This window comes from Theobroma cacao, chromosome 6 (genome assembly GCF_053813885.1).
Source record: "Theobroma cacao isolate CCN51 chromosome 6, ASM5381388v1, whole genome shotgun sequence".
Lineage (NCBI taxonomy): Eukaryota > Viridiplantae > Streptophyta > Magnoliopsida > Malvales > Malvaceae > Theobroma > Theobroma cacao.
In genome coordinates this window covers 30126853-30144752 of record NC_142644.1, presented here as the reverse complement: position 1 = coordinate 30144752, position 17900 = coordinate 30126853, and the positions used below count along the sequence as shown (strand labels likewise).

The 17900-nt window shown below is 36.5% G+C and overlaps 4 protein-coding genes across 7 annotated transcripts; 3 read left to right on the top strand and 1 right to left on the bottom strand.

Moving 5' to 3' along the window:
- The first annotated feature begins 215 nt into the window (after nucleotides 1–215).
- LOC18596988 (phosphoinositide binding protein) lies at nucleotides 216–2756 on the top strand. Its single transcript, XM_007025793.3, has 2 exons — nucleotides 216–608; nucleotides 1781–2756. The coding sequence occupies exons 1-2, from the start codon at nucleotides 370–372 to the stop codon at nucleotides 2454–2456; spliced, it is 915 nt and encodes a 304-aa protein (XP_007025855.1). The 5' UTR covers nucleotides 216–369; the 3' UTR covers nucleotides 2457–2756.
- Nucleotides 2757–3704: 948 nt separating this feature from the next.
- Nucleotides 3705–7162, top strand: LOC18596987 (PLAC8 family protein). Its single transcript, XM_007025792.3, is given in 6 exon segments — nucleotides 3705–4534; nucleotides 5094–5157; nucleotides 5314–5478; nucleotides 6187–6252; nucleotides 6443–6605; nucleotides 6608–7162. Coding segments are annotated over 6 exon segments (777 nt in total). The 5' UTR covers nucleotides 3705–4241; the 3' UTR covers nucleotides 6634–7162.
- A 904-nt stretch (nucleotides 7163–8066) lies between these two features.
- LOC18596986 (transcription factor MYB30-like) lies at nucleotides 8067–9662 on the top strand. The gene is made up of 4 exons (XM_007025791.3): nucleotides 8067–8159; nucleotides 8238–8377; nucleotides 8512–8641; nucleotides 8946–9662. The coding sequence occupies exons 2-4, from the start codon at nucleotides 8242–8244 to the stop codon at nucleotides 9472–9474; spliced, it is 795 nt and encodes a 264-aa protein (XP_007025853.3). The 5' UTR covers nucleotides 8067–8159; nucleotides 8238–8241; the 3' UTR covers nucleotides 9475–9662.
- Nucleotides 9663–10466: 804 nt separating this feature from the next.
- Nucleotides 10467–12834, bottom strand: LOC18596985 (putative cyclin-D6-1). 4 transcript variants are annotated; one of them, XM_007025783.3, is made up of 6 exons: nucleotides 12278–12834; nucleotides 12081–12185; nucleotides 11768–11863; nucleotides 11474–11675; nucleotides 11252–11382; nucleotides 10467–11153 (listed from the first exon to the last, which is right to left on the bottom strand). In XM_007025783.3, exons 1-6 carry the CDS (start codon nucleotides 12455–12457, stop codon nucleotides 10884–10886), a joined length of 984 nt encoding a protein of 327 aa, XP_007025845.3. In that variant the 5' UTR covers nucleotides 12458–12834; the 3' UTR covers nucleotides 10467–10883. The 4 variants fall into 4 exon arrangements, with proteins under 4 accessions (XP_007025845.3, XP_088663141.1, XP_007025846.3 ...); XM_088807015.1 differs by having other exon boundaries at nucleotides 10467–11120; XM_007025784.3 differs by having other exon boundaries at nucleotides 11477–11675.
- Nucleotides 12835–17900: the final 5066 nt, after the last annotated feature.

Sequence of the window (17900 nt, the reverse complement as noted above, 5' to 3'; positions counted from 1 at the left end):
CAAAACTATTTAGTATCTATAGAAGATTACTAACGAAAATGAAGATTATGAAAAATAATTACATATTTTAAAATTATCAAATAAAGAGAACACAGAAAAAAGAAGACTCTATGCTCACCGTTGGATTGCAACAAAACCAATCAGACCGGAAAAGTAAATTTGAGTAAGGAAAGGAAAGTGTCGGTTCGGTTCCTCTTACAAATATAAAAAACCCGATCCAATTTCTGGAGATCCTAATCTAACTCGTACAATTTCTAGGGTTTTACTTTTGTCTCTGACTCTCCGTCTCTCTCTCTCGATCTTCCAATCCGATAACAATTGAAATCAATTAGGGTTAGGGTTTACCTTTCCCCAGTCGAATAACCGAAGATGCCGCAAAGACATTCGAAGAACAACAACGATTTAGCCTTCTTCACGTACGATGAGAAGAGGAAGCTAGGCTACGGGACGCAGAAGGAGAGGTTGGGGAAAGACTCGATTAAGCCATTCGATGCTTGCTGCCTTTGCTTGAAGCCTTTCATCGATCCCATGTCTTGCCAGAAAGGTCACGCCTTTTGCAAAGAATGTATTCTCGAATGCCTTCTAGCCCAGAAGAAGGACATCCAAAGGTACCCTTTTGGCTGCTGATTGGTATTTTTACTCAATTTCTTTGTTTGTAAAGCTTGTTAATTACTTGTTAATTGTTATATTATTAATTTTTTGTGTGATTCAACTTATAACTATGTGTTGGATTTAATTCAAGTGATTTTTCTTTGTTAAGGGGTTATTTATCAGCAAACAGCTAAGGCCTAAGATCTTTAGAACGTGATGTTCTAGGTATTTATTGGATCATAATGGGAATAAGTGTAGTTGCATGTAAAAAGATGGCTGATGAGTGGTGGCAAGAACTTTTGAGTTGCTGCCTCGATCCGGGTTCTGTTTAATTCAATGAGCCTACTGCAAACAAGTCTCATGGCCCCCATTTCTGTGTTTTGCTTTGGCTCTGTGGTTTTGCTTTCGCTCTGTGACAGAATTGAAAGTGGAAGAAACGAAATTGGATGGATGTAGAGAAACCAGATATCATAGAGATAAAAGACTCTTTAGCTTCTAATAAACTTTTGGATTTGCAGATGTGAAGGATGCTTTGGTAGCATGTGCGAATTTGTCTTCTTTAAGTTACACTATCCGTTTTCCTATAAGATTAGTGATGTGTTTCAGCATGATTATAATGATGAGTTTTGGATCAAGAATAGCAATGTTATTATGAATTTCAAGATTTTAAATTATCCTTGAGTCTGTTGCATTTCATGATGATAACTTAGACAATTTATTCACGTAATTTGCTTTACAATTGTAGCATATCAGTGCATTCAATTGTTTGATTAGATATAAGATAACTTCTAAAGCTTCTGTTAGTAATTGTCCATATACAGGAGGTTAGGAAACTGATTTGAAAGCTTGCAAGGAGAGTAACTTTGCTATTCCTCCCTCTCCTTTTGTCCTGCTCCACTTTCTGTTGGAGCAAAGGAGGAGTCAAAGATGCCTTCTTGTGTTTTTAATGTTTATTAACTTATTTTTATTTGTCATTCAGCCACATTAAATTGGAAATCTTCAATTTTGAAAATTACCTTTCACGTGATGTAGAAAAATTTTTTAAAGTGACAAGGTTCTGTTGTAGTTAAATGGACTGCCTTTGCTGAATTTTTTTTAAAAATAAAAACTGTCCTGTTCGAATCAGCTAAGTTTGCCCTTTATGAGGTCAATCATTTGTTAAAAAGCATGTTTTCCTCCCATCTGGCAGGAGGGTTGCTGCCCACACTGCTCAGCTGAAACAAGAGAAGGAAGAGGAGGAGGAGAAGTTGATGCTGCAGAAAGCTAGAGAGCTTGATGCATTTGATCAGCAAAATCACGGTGCAGTGCCACAATACAATGGTAGAAACTATAGCCGAGACAAGAACGGGTTCCATGGGGCAAATAGTGTGAAGGTCACTTCTTATGAAGAGGAAGCACTCCGGACAATGAAAGCATTTTGGCTTCCCTCTGCCACCCCAGAAGCATCTGTTAAAGTTGAGGCTCCTTCCACCAGTACAATCTGTCCAGAAGGCAAAGAAAAACTCAAGCTGAAGAGCCTTTTTCCTATCTACTTCACTGAAGATGACAGTGAACAGAAGAAATCCAATTCTCTTGATAAGACTTATATATGTCCGAGCTGCAAGGTTACCCTGACCAACACATTGTCACTGGTAGCCCTGAGCTCCTGTGGGCATGTCTTTTGCAAGAAATGTGCTGACAGGTTTATGGCTGTGGATAAAGTTTGTTTGGTCTGTGATAAGGCATGCAAAGAGAGGAACTTGGTGACCTTGGAAAAAGGAGGGACAGGCTTTGCTGGCCACGACGAACATCTTGAAGCAACCGACTTCAAGCATTTGGGAAGTGGTACTGGCTTGGGGCTTGTGAGACCTGCAGCGAAGACATAAAACTCTGTTTTAACCTTTTTGTAAGTCTACCGGTAGCCATCTGTGTGGAAGAAAAAGTGAAACAAGAAAGGGGAAATAAGATGCAACAAGTTTCATTTCCTTGTGCCTTTCGGATAGATTATCTTTACACATCATTCTGTACTTCTGGTATGAATACATTTAATGTTAATTGTAAAATAACAATGGTGATGCCTTTTCTTTTTCCATGTTTGAACAAGTTTAGACTTATACTCTGGCCTTTGAATCTAAAACGGTAAATATAGGAGTTGAGCTTCATAGAGCTTGGAGAGATTTTGGCAAGACCCTGTTTTTTTGTAAATGTATATAGAGCACCTTTTTTTTTTATCTATTTGCTGGAAAATGTTCTGTTAGAGGGATAATCGGATAATTCGGAAATGATTAATCCCAACCTTTTGCAGAACTAAGAGGTTCTAGCCCAACCTTTCAAAACCAAGGGGCCAAGCTACAGTTCAAATCTTGCTGCTTTTTAGTTTCTTTATCTTGTGCTGAAGACTCTGTCCTAGCCCTTCTTTAAAAGAGAAGGATATGGACATCAGGATATGGTACTACATCAGATAAACTAACAATGACGGGAAGTCTGAACTTGTAGCCGATAATGCATCACGCAGGGCCAATTCTCATTCGGCGGACTTGGTCATTCTCAAAGTCAACAAAACGACAGCTTGACTGTAATAGTGGCCCTTTCCCCAAAAAAAATTGCTTAGTGGTAATAGTAAATGCAAGCAAAAATACAACATCAGCCAATATGCAATTGCGCCTGGTGAACAGGGATCGGTTCTAGACTTGCATAGTATATGGATTGGCAGATTTCGTATATCTTTTTCATTTGTCAATTGCAGCAGAAAACGCTTTATGCACGTGGGTGGGGTCGTTGAGAAAATTTGGAGATAACTCTCACCCGCTTTAGTGGGAATCATGAGAAGCTTATCTGATCATCAAACATGGTGCACTAAAAAAGACCCCACCCCCGCCCACCTCTGGTCTGCCCAGTGCCGTCTGCAGCCTCACTTCCACCACACGTAACTTGCATTATGTTGGTTCTAATAAATACTTTAATAGAATTAAATATAGCTTTTGGGATACAATTTGAGGCTTTTAATTCCCGTGCGGTACAGCTCTGGATCACCCCAGGCTGGCTAGTGGCTCCTGACGGCACGCTGCTCCTTGGCTATCCATCCATGCCAACCCTTTTTGCCTAATTGATTCTTAAGCTTCCCTTCACGGGTTAGATTCTTGAATTTGATTCCCATCATCATCGCTATACTGTCCAACAAGGTTTCTTTGGTCAACTTTTGACTGCTAACTCTTACCTTACAGTAACAAGCCAAAAAGCTGGTTGCTTTCTCTGCCTGCAACTTTGTTTAGTAGCTCTAATTGCTGAATCGTATTACCCAAAAAAGAAATAGGAAAGAGAGGAACTTTTTTTAGCAAAATTTAAGATTTGTTCTGTTTTTCTTTGGTGGTTTTTTTTGGTGGGAAATTGGTTAAGGTAGATATTAGAACGTTAATCCCAGCAATTATAGCAGATTAGAGTCTTAATCTTCTATAATCTAGATCCTACGTGGCAACAGCTGTCCGATCATTTATCCGCCTCCCTTTGGGACCCACACCCCCATTAATCACCCGCGCCCCCCAAAATATTAAATAAGAAAAATAAGAAAAAATTAAGCAACTTGAAAAGGCAGATCTTTTTCGTCCTTTCCAGGAAAGAGGAGAAGAAGAAAAAGAGAGAGAAAGCGGTGAAATTTCCTTCTTTTGGTTTTAATGGCGGAATTGGAGAAGCAGGAGAAAGTTGTTGTAAATGGAAAGGGAGAGGGAGGAGGAGGAGGAGAAGAAGAAGAAGAAGAGAGGCTGTTGGAGGGAATGGCAGTGTTGGATTTCGACATGCTGTGTTCGACGGTGGCTTTGCAAACCCAAGGCAAATGGAGGAAGCTTGAACGCGCTGAGGATTGTTTAGAACAAGGAAACGGCGACTTGGGTGGCGTTTTGAGGATGTGGGAAGGTGAAGTTGTTCTTGATTTCTTCGATGACCGCCGCGTCGCTCTCGAATCTGCCTGGTCAGTTCTCTCTTTTCATTTTAAAGAATAAAGGTTGAATTTTTTTCTATGGAAAATTTATAAAATTTTCCCGAGAAAATACATTTCTTCTCGAGGGAAAACATTAAAAAATAGTATTGTTTTCCCTCTTTCTAATTTTTCTCGTCTCTTAATAGTCCGCCAAAAAACTGTTTGAAAAAAATCTTCCCTTTTGCTTTTTTTTTTGGTTTATTTTGGTGTTAGGATGAAGCTAATTCAACAGAAAAGCCTTTTCTTTTTTACTAACCCAAAATTTTTTAGCCCCAAAAGTAAATAATTTTAATCTTTTTTTTTTTTTGCTCAGCAATAGTTTAATCATTTTGATTAGTGTAAAATTGATTTATTTAATCTCTTGAGCTTATTTAATTGGTTGATTAACCAGTTCTAGCTTTTTAGTTGAGTTTCTACTCCCCCATCACAAGGTTTAGCTGATAGTGTTTTTTTTTTCCTTTTTAATTATTGTTTTGATGTTATAAAACTGATGTGGTTGGTAAGTGGTAATTATATTATATTTGTGAGATAGTGTGCTTTGATATTGCAGTTGCCCCTGCTACAGATTTGGGAAGAACATGAGGCGGGCTGGTTTCGGTTGTTGTTTTCTTCAGGTAAAACCATTCCTGGAAATAGGCAGTTCCCAGACATGTCTTATAAACTTTCAGTAGTCATCTTATAATATGCAAGTTTGGGTAGTTACTTTAGAGTTTATTGCTAATGATGTTGTATTTGGATGTGCCCCCTAAATTCTTAATGTGCTTTTGCAGGGAACTGTTTATTTCATTCTTGTTGTTAGTGCTTTCCTCAACTTCATTGCCTTTATTGTCACCAAGCGGAATTGCTTTCTGTATTTTGCTGTTGCTTTCATCATATCAGTTGGAGCATATTTGGGTTTCTTCCGTACACAGATAAAAAGAAAATTCAATATTAGGGTGAGAACCTCTTTCTATCATCATGTTTGATTCTTTTCTAGGTTTAGGGTCTAATGATAAGTGGTGTTATGATATTACTCCTTTTTAGTAGTTTCCATATATCTAATTGACTTGTTTGATCTCTTTATATTGAGGATGTTATAAGGTCTCGTGGACTATGACTCCAAAGTTTGAATGAGGTGTCAACGCTGTCTGCATAATATTTGGAATATGTGCATGGTGCTTTCAATGGCATTTACAAGAGCCCAAATATATGATTGATATTTAAACCTTGGTTCTCGTTAGAGCCATAGCATGCCCTCTTACCACTGGACCAAAGCTTCATGGGCAGTCCCTATAAGTTTTCTTGAGTCCTCTTTGTTGTGGCATTGTCAATGTATTGAACTTCTGTTTTTTGTTTTGCATATAAGAATTATCAAGCTTGATTTATATGTATGTTCCTGTTCATCGTCAACTTATGTAGTGAATTGCGTAAATTGTAAAAAATAGTGTTCGATTGATCTATTTTCTCAATAGGGCTAGCTTCTTAAATTCAAACTATATGATTGATCATCTATGTGCTTTCCTAATCTTTGGTTTATGTTTATTTTGGTTATAGACCTCTGCTAATAATTTTTCTATGTTCTACATTTATTTTCCCAGCATCTTAACACTTCTGTTTCAATTTTACTAAAATTGTACTTTGTTGGGAATTGTGTTTGTTTACAGGGTAACGATAGCTTATTGGATGATTGCGTCTATCATCTTATCTGCCCGTGCTGTACATTATCCCAGGTTCATGTCCTTGCCAAACTGTGTTCAAACTTTTTGAGTTTTTGATTTGGTGACTCTGCATCCAAAAACGCAAAAGAGTCTCTTTCAATTAGTAATATTGTTAAAGAATCAAAGTAAAATTGTGGCTCAAATTTAAGTTCTTCAAATGTTTCATGGTCCTTAGCTCGTTCTTTTTGTTGACATGGGGCAGGAGTCCAGAACACTGGAGATGAACAATGTCCAAGATGGTACATGGCATGGTCGTGGTGATACAATATGCATAGGAAGCTATGGTGAAGGGAACAAAGCCTTCTTTGAGCTACAGCCTCCTTCTCCTATATCAATTAGGACTCCTGAGCCCCGTGGCGTGCAAAATAGTTAAATGGTGGTGACAATGCTTGAACATGAGAAGCTGTATTCAAAGATCTTATCCAGTATCGGTGACAACGTCAAATTACAAAACATCCCCAATAATTTATTCTTTGATGGAGGGATGTTAGACAAGCAGATAGAACAGCAAAGTGTTTGCTGCAAGCTTGGACCATAGAATCCTGCCGGACTGGTGATTCGTTTTCTTCAAAGGACTGGTGATTTGTTTTAGTCAAAGAAGAAAGATAAAGCCGCTTCCATAAGCTTAGAAGGAAACTTTCTATTTGTAGCAGTTTGGGGGAGGTTATTAGGGCATCCAATTAAATTTTACATTTCATTGTTACTTTCCCCAGATAGGCTTTGGGTTTATAATCCCATTGATCTTTAACTAGATTGATTAGGGTACACCTAATTCACCATGACTGCAGTAGTAGATGCTTCTCTCCAAAAGTGTATTTTTTTAATTTAAAGAATAGCTTGGAAATAGAATTTTTTTTTTTACCATAACTTATTTCTTTCTTTTTGTGAATAAATGTAGCTTGTGCCGATTGTGCTTGGTACATATCATTGAATTCCACAAATATTACTTGATGCTCCTCTGCCGGCTGCAGATTCCCCTGTTCAAAGAAAGCTAACCAGAAACAAGCTTTCTAAATTTCTTTGCAGGATTAATAAAAGGAAAGAGTCTTCCAAATAATTGTGCCATTTCTGGGTTGAAGTTGCTCTTGAATTTGGGCTCATGGTAGTTGAGATTAGATCAGCTGCTCTCTTTCTTCTTTGACTTTGATCCGTCTATTTGTAGCAAACATTTAAGACCAAATTAATAAGAACTATACTAATCTATTACTATGTTCCATATCAACATGTGTTTCACACCCCCTTTTCTGTCCTCACCATGGATATTCGAAATATCAGATTCTGTTCCACAGAAACTTGCGAGTTAATAGTCAATAATTCTATAAAAATTAGTCACCAATTTGTCATAAGACCGTTACTCAAATTCTAATAGATATATTTATTTATTGTTGATCATAAACTGCTAATCCCATCATCCTGAATTAGATATACCAACTGTGTATTACCAGCCTGTCTTTTCTCGTTTCCTTGTTAAACTATTCCTCCTTGACTGAACATTGATCATGCTTACAAGCAATTCCTTGTCATATTGACAATCCAAAGGCAGATGAATGTCAAACTTGGTGTGCTGCATTTTGTCGTGAACCATCGGCTACCATCTGCTTTAGTCTCCATTCATATCTAATTTTTCATGTGAGCAACGTTGCTGAGCGCAGAACGAAGTCACAAGACATGAGTCATCAGCAGCTATGTCAGTCGTGGAAATTTGTGGTTAAATTAGATCGACCATGTTCCAGGATGTCGAGGTTCCATACATCAGTGATATTCTGTGGTCGACCTGTGTGTTATAAGCATTAAAATAGTATTAAAAAGATGTTCCACGAGGAACCCTTTTTGGAATAAATGCTTTGCTTTGTAATCGTCATTTCCTTGGAAAATTCGGGACATGAAAACACGTTTTTCCACGGAATCATAGGATAAATGTGCATACCGTCTTTCTATATATGTAGAACGTTTTTTGCCTTTTGCATTTAGCTTGAAATCTGCTCTACTTGCTGCAGAAAGATGGCGAAGGCTTCACAGTCGGTGGAAAAGAGAACTCTGAGAAAAGGTCCATGGAGTCCCGACGAAGACCGCAAATTGATAGCTTATATTAATAGACATGGTATCTGGAATTGGACAGAGATGGCCAAACCAGCAGGTAATTAAGCATAAAGACGTGCACCAAAGCCCAAAAAAGAAGCAATATCGTAGAGCAACACTGAAGTAATTGGCTACTTTACTAACTTTAGGCTTTTATCCTGTCTTCGTTACACAAATATATTTCACTTGTAGGATTGCAAAGGTCTGGGAAGAGTTGCAGACTTCGTTGGGTGAATTACCTAAGGCCGGGAATTAAGCGTGGAAATTTCACTAGGGAAGAAGATGAAACCATAATTGAGTTGCATGAAAGGCTTGGAAATCGGTAAGTGCTGAAGGTTGTGCATCGAACTATCCCTATGAGCGTTTATGTCTATCCATGTAATGATTTGTCATGATTGCTGCAACTGATGCTTTTATGGATCAGAAATTTCCATTAATTTTCTTAGCTTTATGCATTATTATTGAATCAAATACACGAGCAGATATAGTAATTATTTCTAATCAGTAGTTTTCTGTTATACGATTAAATCTGGCAAACTGAGAGTTGAGATCAGGTTGTAATGGAAGATATATATACATTCTTGGATCTTCTGAATCAAAAAAGAAAGAATTGTTAAAACTTGCAGATGGTCAGTGATTGCATCAAGGTTGCCTGGAAGAACTGATAATGAGATTAAAAATCATTGGCATACTCACTTGAGAAAACGTTTGAAGTACAATTCAGTGTCGACGAGTGAACTTTTCCAAATATCCAACGTTGAAACCGTAAAGAAGAGCTCATCCGAAGTTGATCTCCCACCAGCCATTGCTCCAGCAAATTCAGAAAGCTCAAGTGCAATCCAGCTCTCCCAACAATTTTCGACTGACAGTCTACCTTCATCAGGCTCCGACCCTGCAGCCGAAATCGACAAGAACCAAACTGAAGACACCCTTGTTTCATCCGAAACATTTGGAGAACTCCAAAGCATATTGGAGCAGCAATTCACTTCAGAAGGATCATCCACAGCAGAAAATTATGGGGCCATTTATGCAGAGCCAGGAATTTCTGCAACCAGCTCTCAGCTGTTGTGGTTCCAAGAGAGCATGTATCAGGGTAATTCCTGCAATGATCTTTGGCTTAATTTTTTGGTGAAAGAAAACATGTATGCAGGTTAACAATCTCCATGCCACTCTTTAATTTTAGTAGGCGTTCATAAATAATGGTGCATGGTTCTGCAAGTGTGGACTAGTGGCATTGGGCTAGTGGCTAGCTCCTTTTCATGTACTTATTAACTCCAACAAAGATTGCAGCTTACAATATATGAAGAGCGGGCAATAGGATTAAAGGGAATTTTTACCAGTCACTTCCTTTAGTTTTTCTTTCTAATTTTTGGGTGAAATCTGCATTTCTCATAGGAAAAAAACAAACTCCAGAAATATTGTGAAAGTACAGGAAATGGCAGAAAGAACTTTATACAGGGAATAAATAGCTGGACATGCAATTTGGGCTTGCATGCTTGGACTATCTAAGGTATAGCCCAGTGGTCCCTGAAATAGAACGAATGTTTTCCAGCTTACAGAAGTCAAATTTTTTGACACATTACCTCCAGAAGTGGACCCAAAGATTCATTTCAGGACCATCGAAAGCCTTTGTCCAATCTATCAATAAATAGAAAACAAAAACCAAAAGAAAAAAAAATGGAATTTTTTCCAAAAAGAATTCAATTCTACAACAAAACATCTTTCCCCAATTGAGAAACAAGAAAACAAACCTCATAATTTTAAGCTGATTGGTCCTTGTGCTTTGTACAAAACATAAATTGTAAGAAAAACCCACTCAAGTCTTGTGCTTCTCAATCCCTCAAGAACCCACAAAGATAAGATATAGTTGTATTTCTCTCCCCCTCCCCTCTCTGGTTGCTTTCAAGCACTTAAATTGGTGTAGTTTCTCGACAAAGATAACAAAATCTTTTGAGAAAGCAACGTGCCTTGACCGTTGCCCCTCTCTCTCTCTTATCCCCACAAATTCTTTGTAATTTGTTATGTAGGAGAAGGAGGAGGAGGGAGGGAGGGGGGGTACATTTCTTTCCCGCCAATCTCATTTTCGTTGGTAAATTTCTACAATATCTATACGTTGACATGAGAAATGGGAACCTCCCAACTGTGCCTTTTTCCAAGAAAACCATGTTCTTATTCTGAAAGTTTACATTAAAATATCTTATTGAATGAGGCATTTGCCATTCCCTATCTGCTACAAAACAACACAACATTAACACAAGACAAGTACTATTTTGACATTTGAAGCCATGTCTTTTGTCCTTCATGTCCCTTCCTCCAACAGCTGGCCCCTGCTTACACTTACTAAGTGAAGTGGAATAATCTAATTTCTCTCATCTCTTTTTTTTTTATCATTCTTTTATTCTCTTTTTCAAAAGTTTCTTAGACAAAGAAAGGGGAAGAAAAGGAGGAAGGATGCCTGGGTGATTTTGTGCCATCTCTCTCTTGAGCTACTAATCAAAGCCATTCATGACTTTCTCTTTTTTTTACCTTTAGGACAATCGGGTAGTGAAAAATCTAGCTGAATCTTATCCAAATGGTTGAATCTGAGAAATCTGTACCCTAGTGCTTTCGCTGCAAAAATCATTCAATTTTCGACGCTTGATTTCTCTCTTTTCTGCCATTGCAGTGGCACCCATGGTGCTAGTGGTACTCTCACTTTCTGCTTTGGTGCAGTGGCAGTCCAATACACTTAATGGGGTTCTTGTACTCGAGCTTGACACCGTATCTACAATCGATTCGCTGATTTGGTTAACCACCATGTCCTGCGTTGCATTAAAGCATTTTAACAGGCTCTCCTGTCATATCATTAGACCCCATTCATCAATGCAAAGTAACAAGAAAAATTGACCAAAATTTAAGGCATTCAAAATGAAAGGAAGCGAGAGTTGCTTACTTTATTCACGTATTCACAAGACAAAATTGAGGTTTCCACAGACGGAAACTGCAATGGGAATAGCTCATGAGATGCCAAAAGAAGAGCTGATGCTGCAAGGATTGATGGTTTGAACTCTAACAGATTGATTTCTGTAACGAAAAGCAGAGTTTCCTCGTAAGGGTTTAAGCTGTTTTCGAGATAAAGACGTAAACAGAAATGATTCACGTTCTATTTAGTTACCACCGTGAGCTTGGAAGATTATGTTTGAGGCTCTATCTTTTAGTGCTTGTGTCAAAGGTGGGTCTTTCAGTTCGAACAAAGACATGAAGAAACAGATAAATGAGAAGGGTGTTACTGATCTCATTCGCCAATTCAAAGCATCAAGAATCAGAAGCTCCATCCTTTGAATAGCTGGGGCATCGAAGATGAACCCTTCTTCTCTCTGTTTCATTTGTCGTATAGTCTTGGATGAGGGTAAACAAATTAAGGAGATGAAAGTAGAACATTATTAATCCAAAAATGAGATTTTTTTACCTGGAAATTAGAGGAAGAGAAATGTATTTCCTTCATCTTTGCAGCCAAAGAAATGCAAGCTATCACAAGAAGCCTCAGAACCCATGGATTGCCTTGCTACAAAATTCAAGATGAATTAGATGTTTCCTTAAAGTTGTTTCAATGCATCAAAGAATCCTCTATTTGAACTCTCTGCATCTTATTTTCAAGTTTTTCTCTACTTTCAATCAACTTCTCATCAATCAAAGTTGCAACCAAGACAGTAAAACTCCACATTAAGGAGAAATTCATTAACTGTAAAGATAAAAGAGACAACATGTAGCTTTGACTATACCGGGATATCCTGCCTGGAGATGAACCGATCCATGTAGTTAACAGCCAGGTATGGCGTGTAAGGATCAAGGTTACAAGAATACTGTGCCTGACCAACTAAAACAAGCTTACAACAAAATACAAGAAAAATAAAAGACAAGAACAGTAAACAATATGAAAGAAAAAGAACAGTACCAAGTCAGTGTAAATATGGGGTACCTGCAAAATGAGAGAAATGGCTTCCTGTCGGAAAGAAACATAGAAGTCACTGGTCTTTAAACATTGAAGGTAGTTCTGAGAAGGCATGTGGTCAGATTCTGAGGAGAAAAGAGCTGAGATTGTATCAGATTGGTGTTCTTTCAAGCTTGTGAATGGGTCCTCAAGATCAAAGTACTCCATATCAAGTCTCTGTTGTTTTTCCTTTTTTTTTTTTTTTTCTTCTTCCTTCCTTCCTTCCTCCCTTGAAAATTTCGCCTTTTTTATATGCAATATGTTGGAATTGAGAGAAGGGTCAAGAGAAGAATGAGAAAAGAAATAAATGAGCGAGTAAGTTTGCAAAAATTGAGTTGAGGTAATAATGAAGAAAAAGAGAAGCTTCGCTTTCTGTGCTGACAAAGAAGCCTGTGGAGTCTTCAACTTTCACTTCTGAGTCTTCTCAGCCTCACAGAGCAGCTGCCCTATTTAACTTATATGTAGTATTGGTCCCTGGCGCCCTGCCTTTGCCTTCCCCTCTTAGGCTCTTGCTCCTTGGAAAAGAAAAACAGCGAAGTTGTTGTTTTAACAGGGACTGTAAAGAATTTTGTACTACCGTAACAACATTGTTGCACAATTTAAAACAAATTAATCCGAATTGTACTAGATTTTAAATGTAAAGGGCGGTTGTACATTTTCCAAAAGCTAATGTTGGCAAATGGATTAAAGCCCCGGATTCCTAGTGATTCCCTTCCACTAAACCAATCTTGACTATGTAATTACATGAAGAAAATTGGCAACAAACGACAAATAGAACCATCTCCAATGGGGCAAGAAAGAAAGAAAGAGAAGGAAAAGGCGAAGATTTAAAGCATGTGTATGAACATTTGATTTTGCTTTCTAAGCTTTGAAGAAATGTAATCAATGTCTGATATTTCGAGTTTGTATTCCAACCACTTTCATTTCTCTCAAGAAACCATTTGCACATATATAGTTTGACAAGTTCTTCAGTCAGTCAGCTTATCACATGTACTTCCAATGCTCCCACTGCCAGTTACTTGACACCTCAATTAGTAAATTACTGCAACCAGTCCATGTCTTTTAACTACAATGTGAATTTTGTTTCTGCTAAAAAATTTGACCCAAACAAGATCTCTATATCTTTAAGTGTTCCCTGTGATGTGATTGTTATACTAATGAACAGTTTTATATGTTTCCAAGTGAATGAAATAGAAGAGAGGGGATGAAGGTATACTGTGAGGGAAAGAATAAGGATAGCGAAGAGCAAGCAAAAGGAAGAGAAGTGGTCCCAAAGCACTGCATACAAAAGCAGTGAGATGGTAGAGGCAGTTTGCGGTATACATCCTCTCTCAGCCCCGCGATAAGCGCCGGTCCATTTTTATAAAGAAGTGCCGCATAATCCACCGCTAAATACACTTCTGCTATATCCTATTGCAGTAGGAGAATAGCTGGCATACCAGCCATTCTTTCTTCTTCTTTTTTTTTTAACAACTCTTTTTTATCGAAAAAATTTCGAAAGTAAATAAATTACTCAATCTTTCATATGAGATTATAAGATCGAAACGTCATACTTTATAAAGATAAAATTATAAATATATTTCAAATACAAAATTATTCATATCGAGACAAATATCTCATATCTCATAAAAATAATGTATTTAAAATTAATATCTAAAAAAGAGGAAGAAATCATACTTTTCTTATCTAACTTTGACAACTTTGCTTTGGATTAAAGCACAACTAAGTCACATTTCCCCCATAGTTCTTTGTTTATTATTTTCTGTTTTCAAGAGTACCCAAGGTTTCCTTTCTCAAGTCATTGTTTATGTTGTAGCTTGACTCGGGTAGTCTTTCTTTTACAAAGAAAACTGGCTTCAATTTTCTTTAACAACCCCCATTCTCCCTCTTCCCTACTGAATTTATACGCCACTTGAGCAGTTAAGGATGCCACTTCCTTTCACAACGATCAAAGTTATTATTGCGCCACATTCCTTGACTCAAATAGTACAGTGCAGAGATTGCATACTAGTTCTATATAGTTAACCTAACAACTTCAATTCAAATGCATATATCTTGGGTTCAGTCTCTTTAACATTTCGAGTTCACATTTAAATAATCTCGAGCTTTATTCGATACATACAAAAAATTCATTAAAATTGATTATATAATAAAAAATTATTATTTTACATTTTATAAATTTCAATAATTTTTTCAAAATTTTAATTTTAATTTTTTATAATAGTATGACTAAGGATTTTGATTGATGGGACACATGATACACACCAAAAAACTAAAACACGTGACAAAGAAACAACTATTCTAAATGATCAAAGGGTATCTAAACAAGTTCGATTTGCTATTTTTAGAGTGCTTGGGTACAAGAGCACGATGAGTCATAATGTTTCTCCAATCTCATACTACCGGATAGTAGTATCTTCAGGAACAATATAGGACTACAATAAAATAGGGTTCTTCTTCGATCTTGGATCCTCTTTAGAGTGAAGGAGACAGGAGTAAAAAACAATTAACCTAGCAATGAATGTTGTTTTTTTCATTTTTTATCTTTCTATTTTTACCTTCATTTGCTAATAAAGAAGGCAACATAACCATGCACACCACATGCTTTTGCTCAATGGGTTTTTGACTTACACTATTTTGCTCTATGAGTTGTGTCAATTACATTTGTCTCAAGCTCAAATTATCAAAACCCTTTTTTTCTCTCTTTATCTACTTAAAATTAATTGTATTTGAAGTTTGAAGCAAACATGGGGAAAGAAAAATTGTCTGATCTTATCCTCTATCTTATCATATATATATATATATATGTTAATTTCTTCAATTTTTCTTTTTATAAATATTGTGTTCTATTTTAGTTTCTTTTGTCATGGTCAATTTTACTAGTCATATCTGACCCTTTCTTTATTGCATCATTAGAGTGCGGACGTTCTTCACAATAGTGGCAAGCAAAGCCACGAGGGTTGAAGGGAACGGAAATCTTCTATCTCTATTTGATGTGCGGCATGATGTCTCTTTTCATAATTTTACATTCTTTATTTAATTTTATGTACATTAAATAAAAATAGCAAACATTCAAGTATTTATTTCATTAATTAATGTATAATTTTTTATTTAAATAGTAGAGTTTGAATTTTTTTTAATTATAAAAAAATAGTAATAATAAAAATAAAGAATATCTATTCGATCGAGAGGTTGTAATTCCGTCTGACCGCCGACTAATAGGAGAAACTGAGATGGTTATATCTAAACTGATGCATTCAATTGCAAAGAAACCAGCAGCGGCAAGCAAGAACTTTTATTTTTCCCCGTACATGTGACTCACGTGTTTGTGATAAATGTCAATTTTGGGTGCACTGCCCCCTGTCTTTGGCTTTGCTATGAGAATTAAGTTTGACAAGAAGGCCAGTGATGATCCTTTTATCAGGAACTCCGCACATACTGTTGAGAATCCTGTGAAACAAAAGCGATAGAACCCCACCACTGCAACACCAGTCTCAGACTCTTGGAAATTTCCCATCCCAAAAGAGAAGTTTGTAATTGAGAGGGCATTTTAATTTGTTGGGCAAAAGATCATGCAGCCACATAGCTAAACACCGCAAGTATCTGGACAATTGAAAAGGCTTTCCCCTCCTCCTCTTGTCGATGCCAATGGCAATGGCAATTCCTTCCAAGGAAGAAAACAAACAAGATATAGCTAACCACATTGTTTCCCCAAAGAGAGTTTTGAAAATCAATTGGTGTACTGTAAATGTTTTCTTGAAATTTTTCCCATATCATACAAATGGTGTGATAATATTCTTTCGTTTTCATGGCAGGGGGTTGACAGCTTTGAGTCCCATGTCCTTTTGTTAGATGAGTCTAGTATTTATTTTCTTTCACAAACACTGCTTGTGATTTCCCACTTAATGTCTTGGCACATATTAATGTCTTATGGCCTTGTTTCAACACGAAAAAGTTTCAAGAGGGTCCATTTTAATTAAAGCTTGACAACTTGAAAACAAAACCCCCCAATAAATATGACTAAATGAGAATATATTCAACCCCAATATTATATGAGAATCCTTGCTTTCTAAAGGGTAACATTTGATGGGGAAAAAAGGGTTAGGAAAGCTGTTCTTACTGACCCTATGATTCCAATCCCTGATGTTCTTTATCCTTTTCTGCTCTCTTTTTCTTTTGCATACTTCTCCTCCATTTTCATTCTGCCACCTATACATCCTCTATTCAACCTTTGATTATTAGATGAATGTTTCTTCTTCTTTAATTTTACTGATTAAGATGTTGAATTGTCCACAGAATAAGACATATGCTTCATATAATGCACAAGCATGAGTAAGACAATGCCAGGTGTACATGTCAGTTATATATCCGTTTAAATTGCATACACATGGTTAATCACAACCATCCATAAAACTTTATATGAGGTTGAGATTTTGATATGTATGCGATGACAAGAAACCCACATTGCATGTGTATGTGTATATATATATAGCCATGCAATGTTGATAGCTCTCAGATTAGATGAGGAAGAAAAGGGCCAGCATAAAGCATTTTTCACCTTTCACTTTGTCCCTTTGTAATATCCAAATCCCATTCTTTTTTTCATTGAGAGTCAACTTATGATTAAATATGGTAATTAATTCTATGTAAAGAAATTAAAAATAAATAAAATTACTAAACGGATATATCCATATGCCTGTATAGAAAGAGAACAAGTTAAAGGATTTAAAAATTATTCGTTCTATATTAAGAATAAATTTAAAATTACCTGCTAAAAGGCCATGAACATCCAAATCTCATTCATTTATGCTTTCAAACCCAATGATACCTAGCACACATAAATGAATTTGGTTTTTTCTCTTTAACACCCTTTTTGTAAAATAATCTCTCTAGACTTGCTAATGTGAAAGCAAAGGCAACCATACCTAAAAGCTAAACAACCACACTGTTTTAAGAGAGAGACATGTTGCCGAATATGGAATAAGCCTTCACTTAACTTAAATGCAGCTCTACTTCTCTCTTAGTCAGCAAAAAGAAAAAGGGGAATAAAGTAATAAGTTCCCTTATCCTTATAAATACTTTTTTTAATTTGTGATACATATATAAATACATACATATATATAATTAAATTATTTTTTGGAAGAGAGGAGGACCTATAAGTTGATGAAGAGTGAGGAGCAAAGCACAGTAAAATTATATATATATATATATATATATTAAGCCAATATATAGTGAACAAGGATCTTTGATAGTCATATTCAAAGTTCAAAGCAAGCTGAATCCCCCTTTGTGGACATTGTTGTTTATCGAGGCAGAACCTTCAGCCTTCTTTAACTTTCTTTTTTCCTACTCATCAGTAATCATTGCAATGTAGTCAAACCATTTGAACCAACTTTTCTCATAAGGTGAAGACATACCACCTTCGTCAGCATTACACCATGGCAAATAGGTAAACATGCAATCATTTAGTTTCCTTATTGCCTAAAAAATGAATGAAATCATAGCTTTTGGTACTTCCCATTCACATTACTCGACAAGCTCTATTCAATATTAGTACAACCATATTTGTTCCTTTTACCAGAGAAGTTATGACATTGATTAAATAAGAACT

Bases quoted from the DNA above. Each gene is read 5' to 3' on its own strand.
- LOC18596986 (XM_007025791.3), top strand. From the start codon at position 8,242: ATGGCGAAGGCTTCACAGTCGGTGGAAAAGAGAACTCTGAGAAAAGGT. The intron at 8,378-8,511 runs GTAATTAAGCAT...TTTCACTTGTAG, and splicing joins AGAGATGGCCAAACCAGCAG to GATTGCAAAGGTCTGGGAAG. The intron at 8,642-8,945 runs GTAAGTGCTGAA...TAAAACTTGCAG, and splicing joins CATGAAAGGCTTGGAAATCG to ATGGTCAGTGATTGCATCAA.
- LOC18596988 (XM_007025793.3), top strand. From the start codon at position 370: ATGCCGCAAAGACATTCGAAGAACAACAACGATTTAGCCTTCTTCACG. The intron at 609-1,780 runs GTACCCTTTTGG...CCCATCTGGCAG, and splicing joins CAGAAGAAGGACATCCAAAG to GAGGGTTGCTGCCCACACTG.
- LOC18596985 (XM_007025783.3), bottom strand. From the start codon at position 12,457: ATGGAGTACTTTGATCTTGAGGACCCATTCACAAGCTTGAAAGAACAC. The intron at 11,864-12,080 runs GTATAGTCAAAG...TGAATTTTGTAG, and splicing joins TCTCCAGGCAGGATATCCCG to CAAGGCAATCCATGGGTTCT. The intron at 11,383-11,473 runs GTAACTAAATAG...TTTTCGTTACAG, and splicing joins AATCTTCCAAGCTCACGGTG to AAATCAATCTGTTAGAGTTC.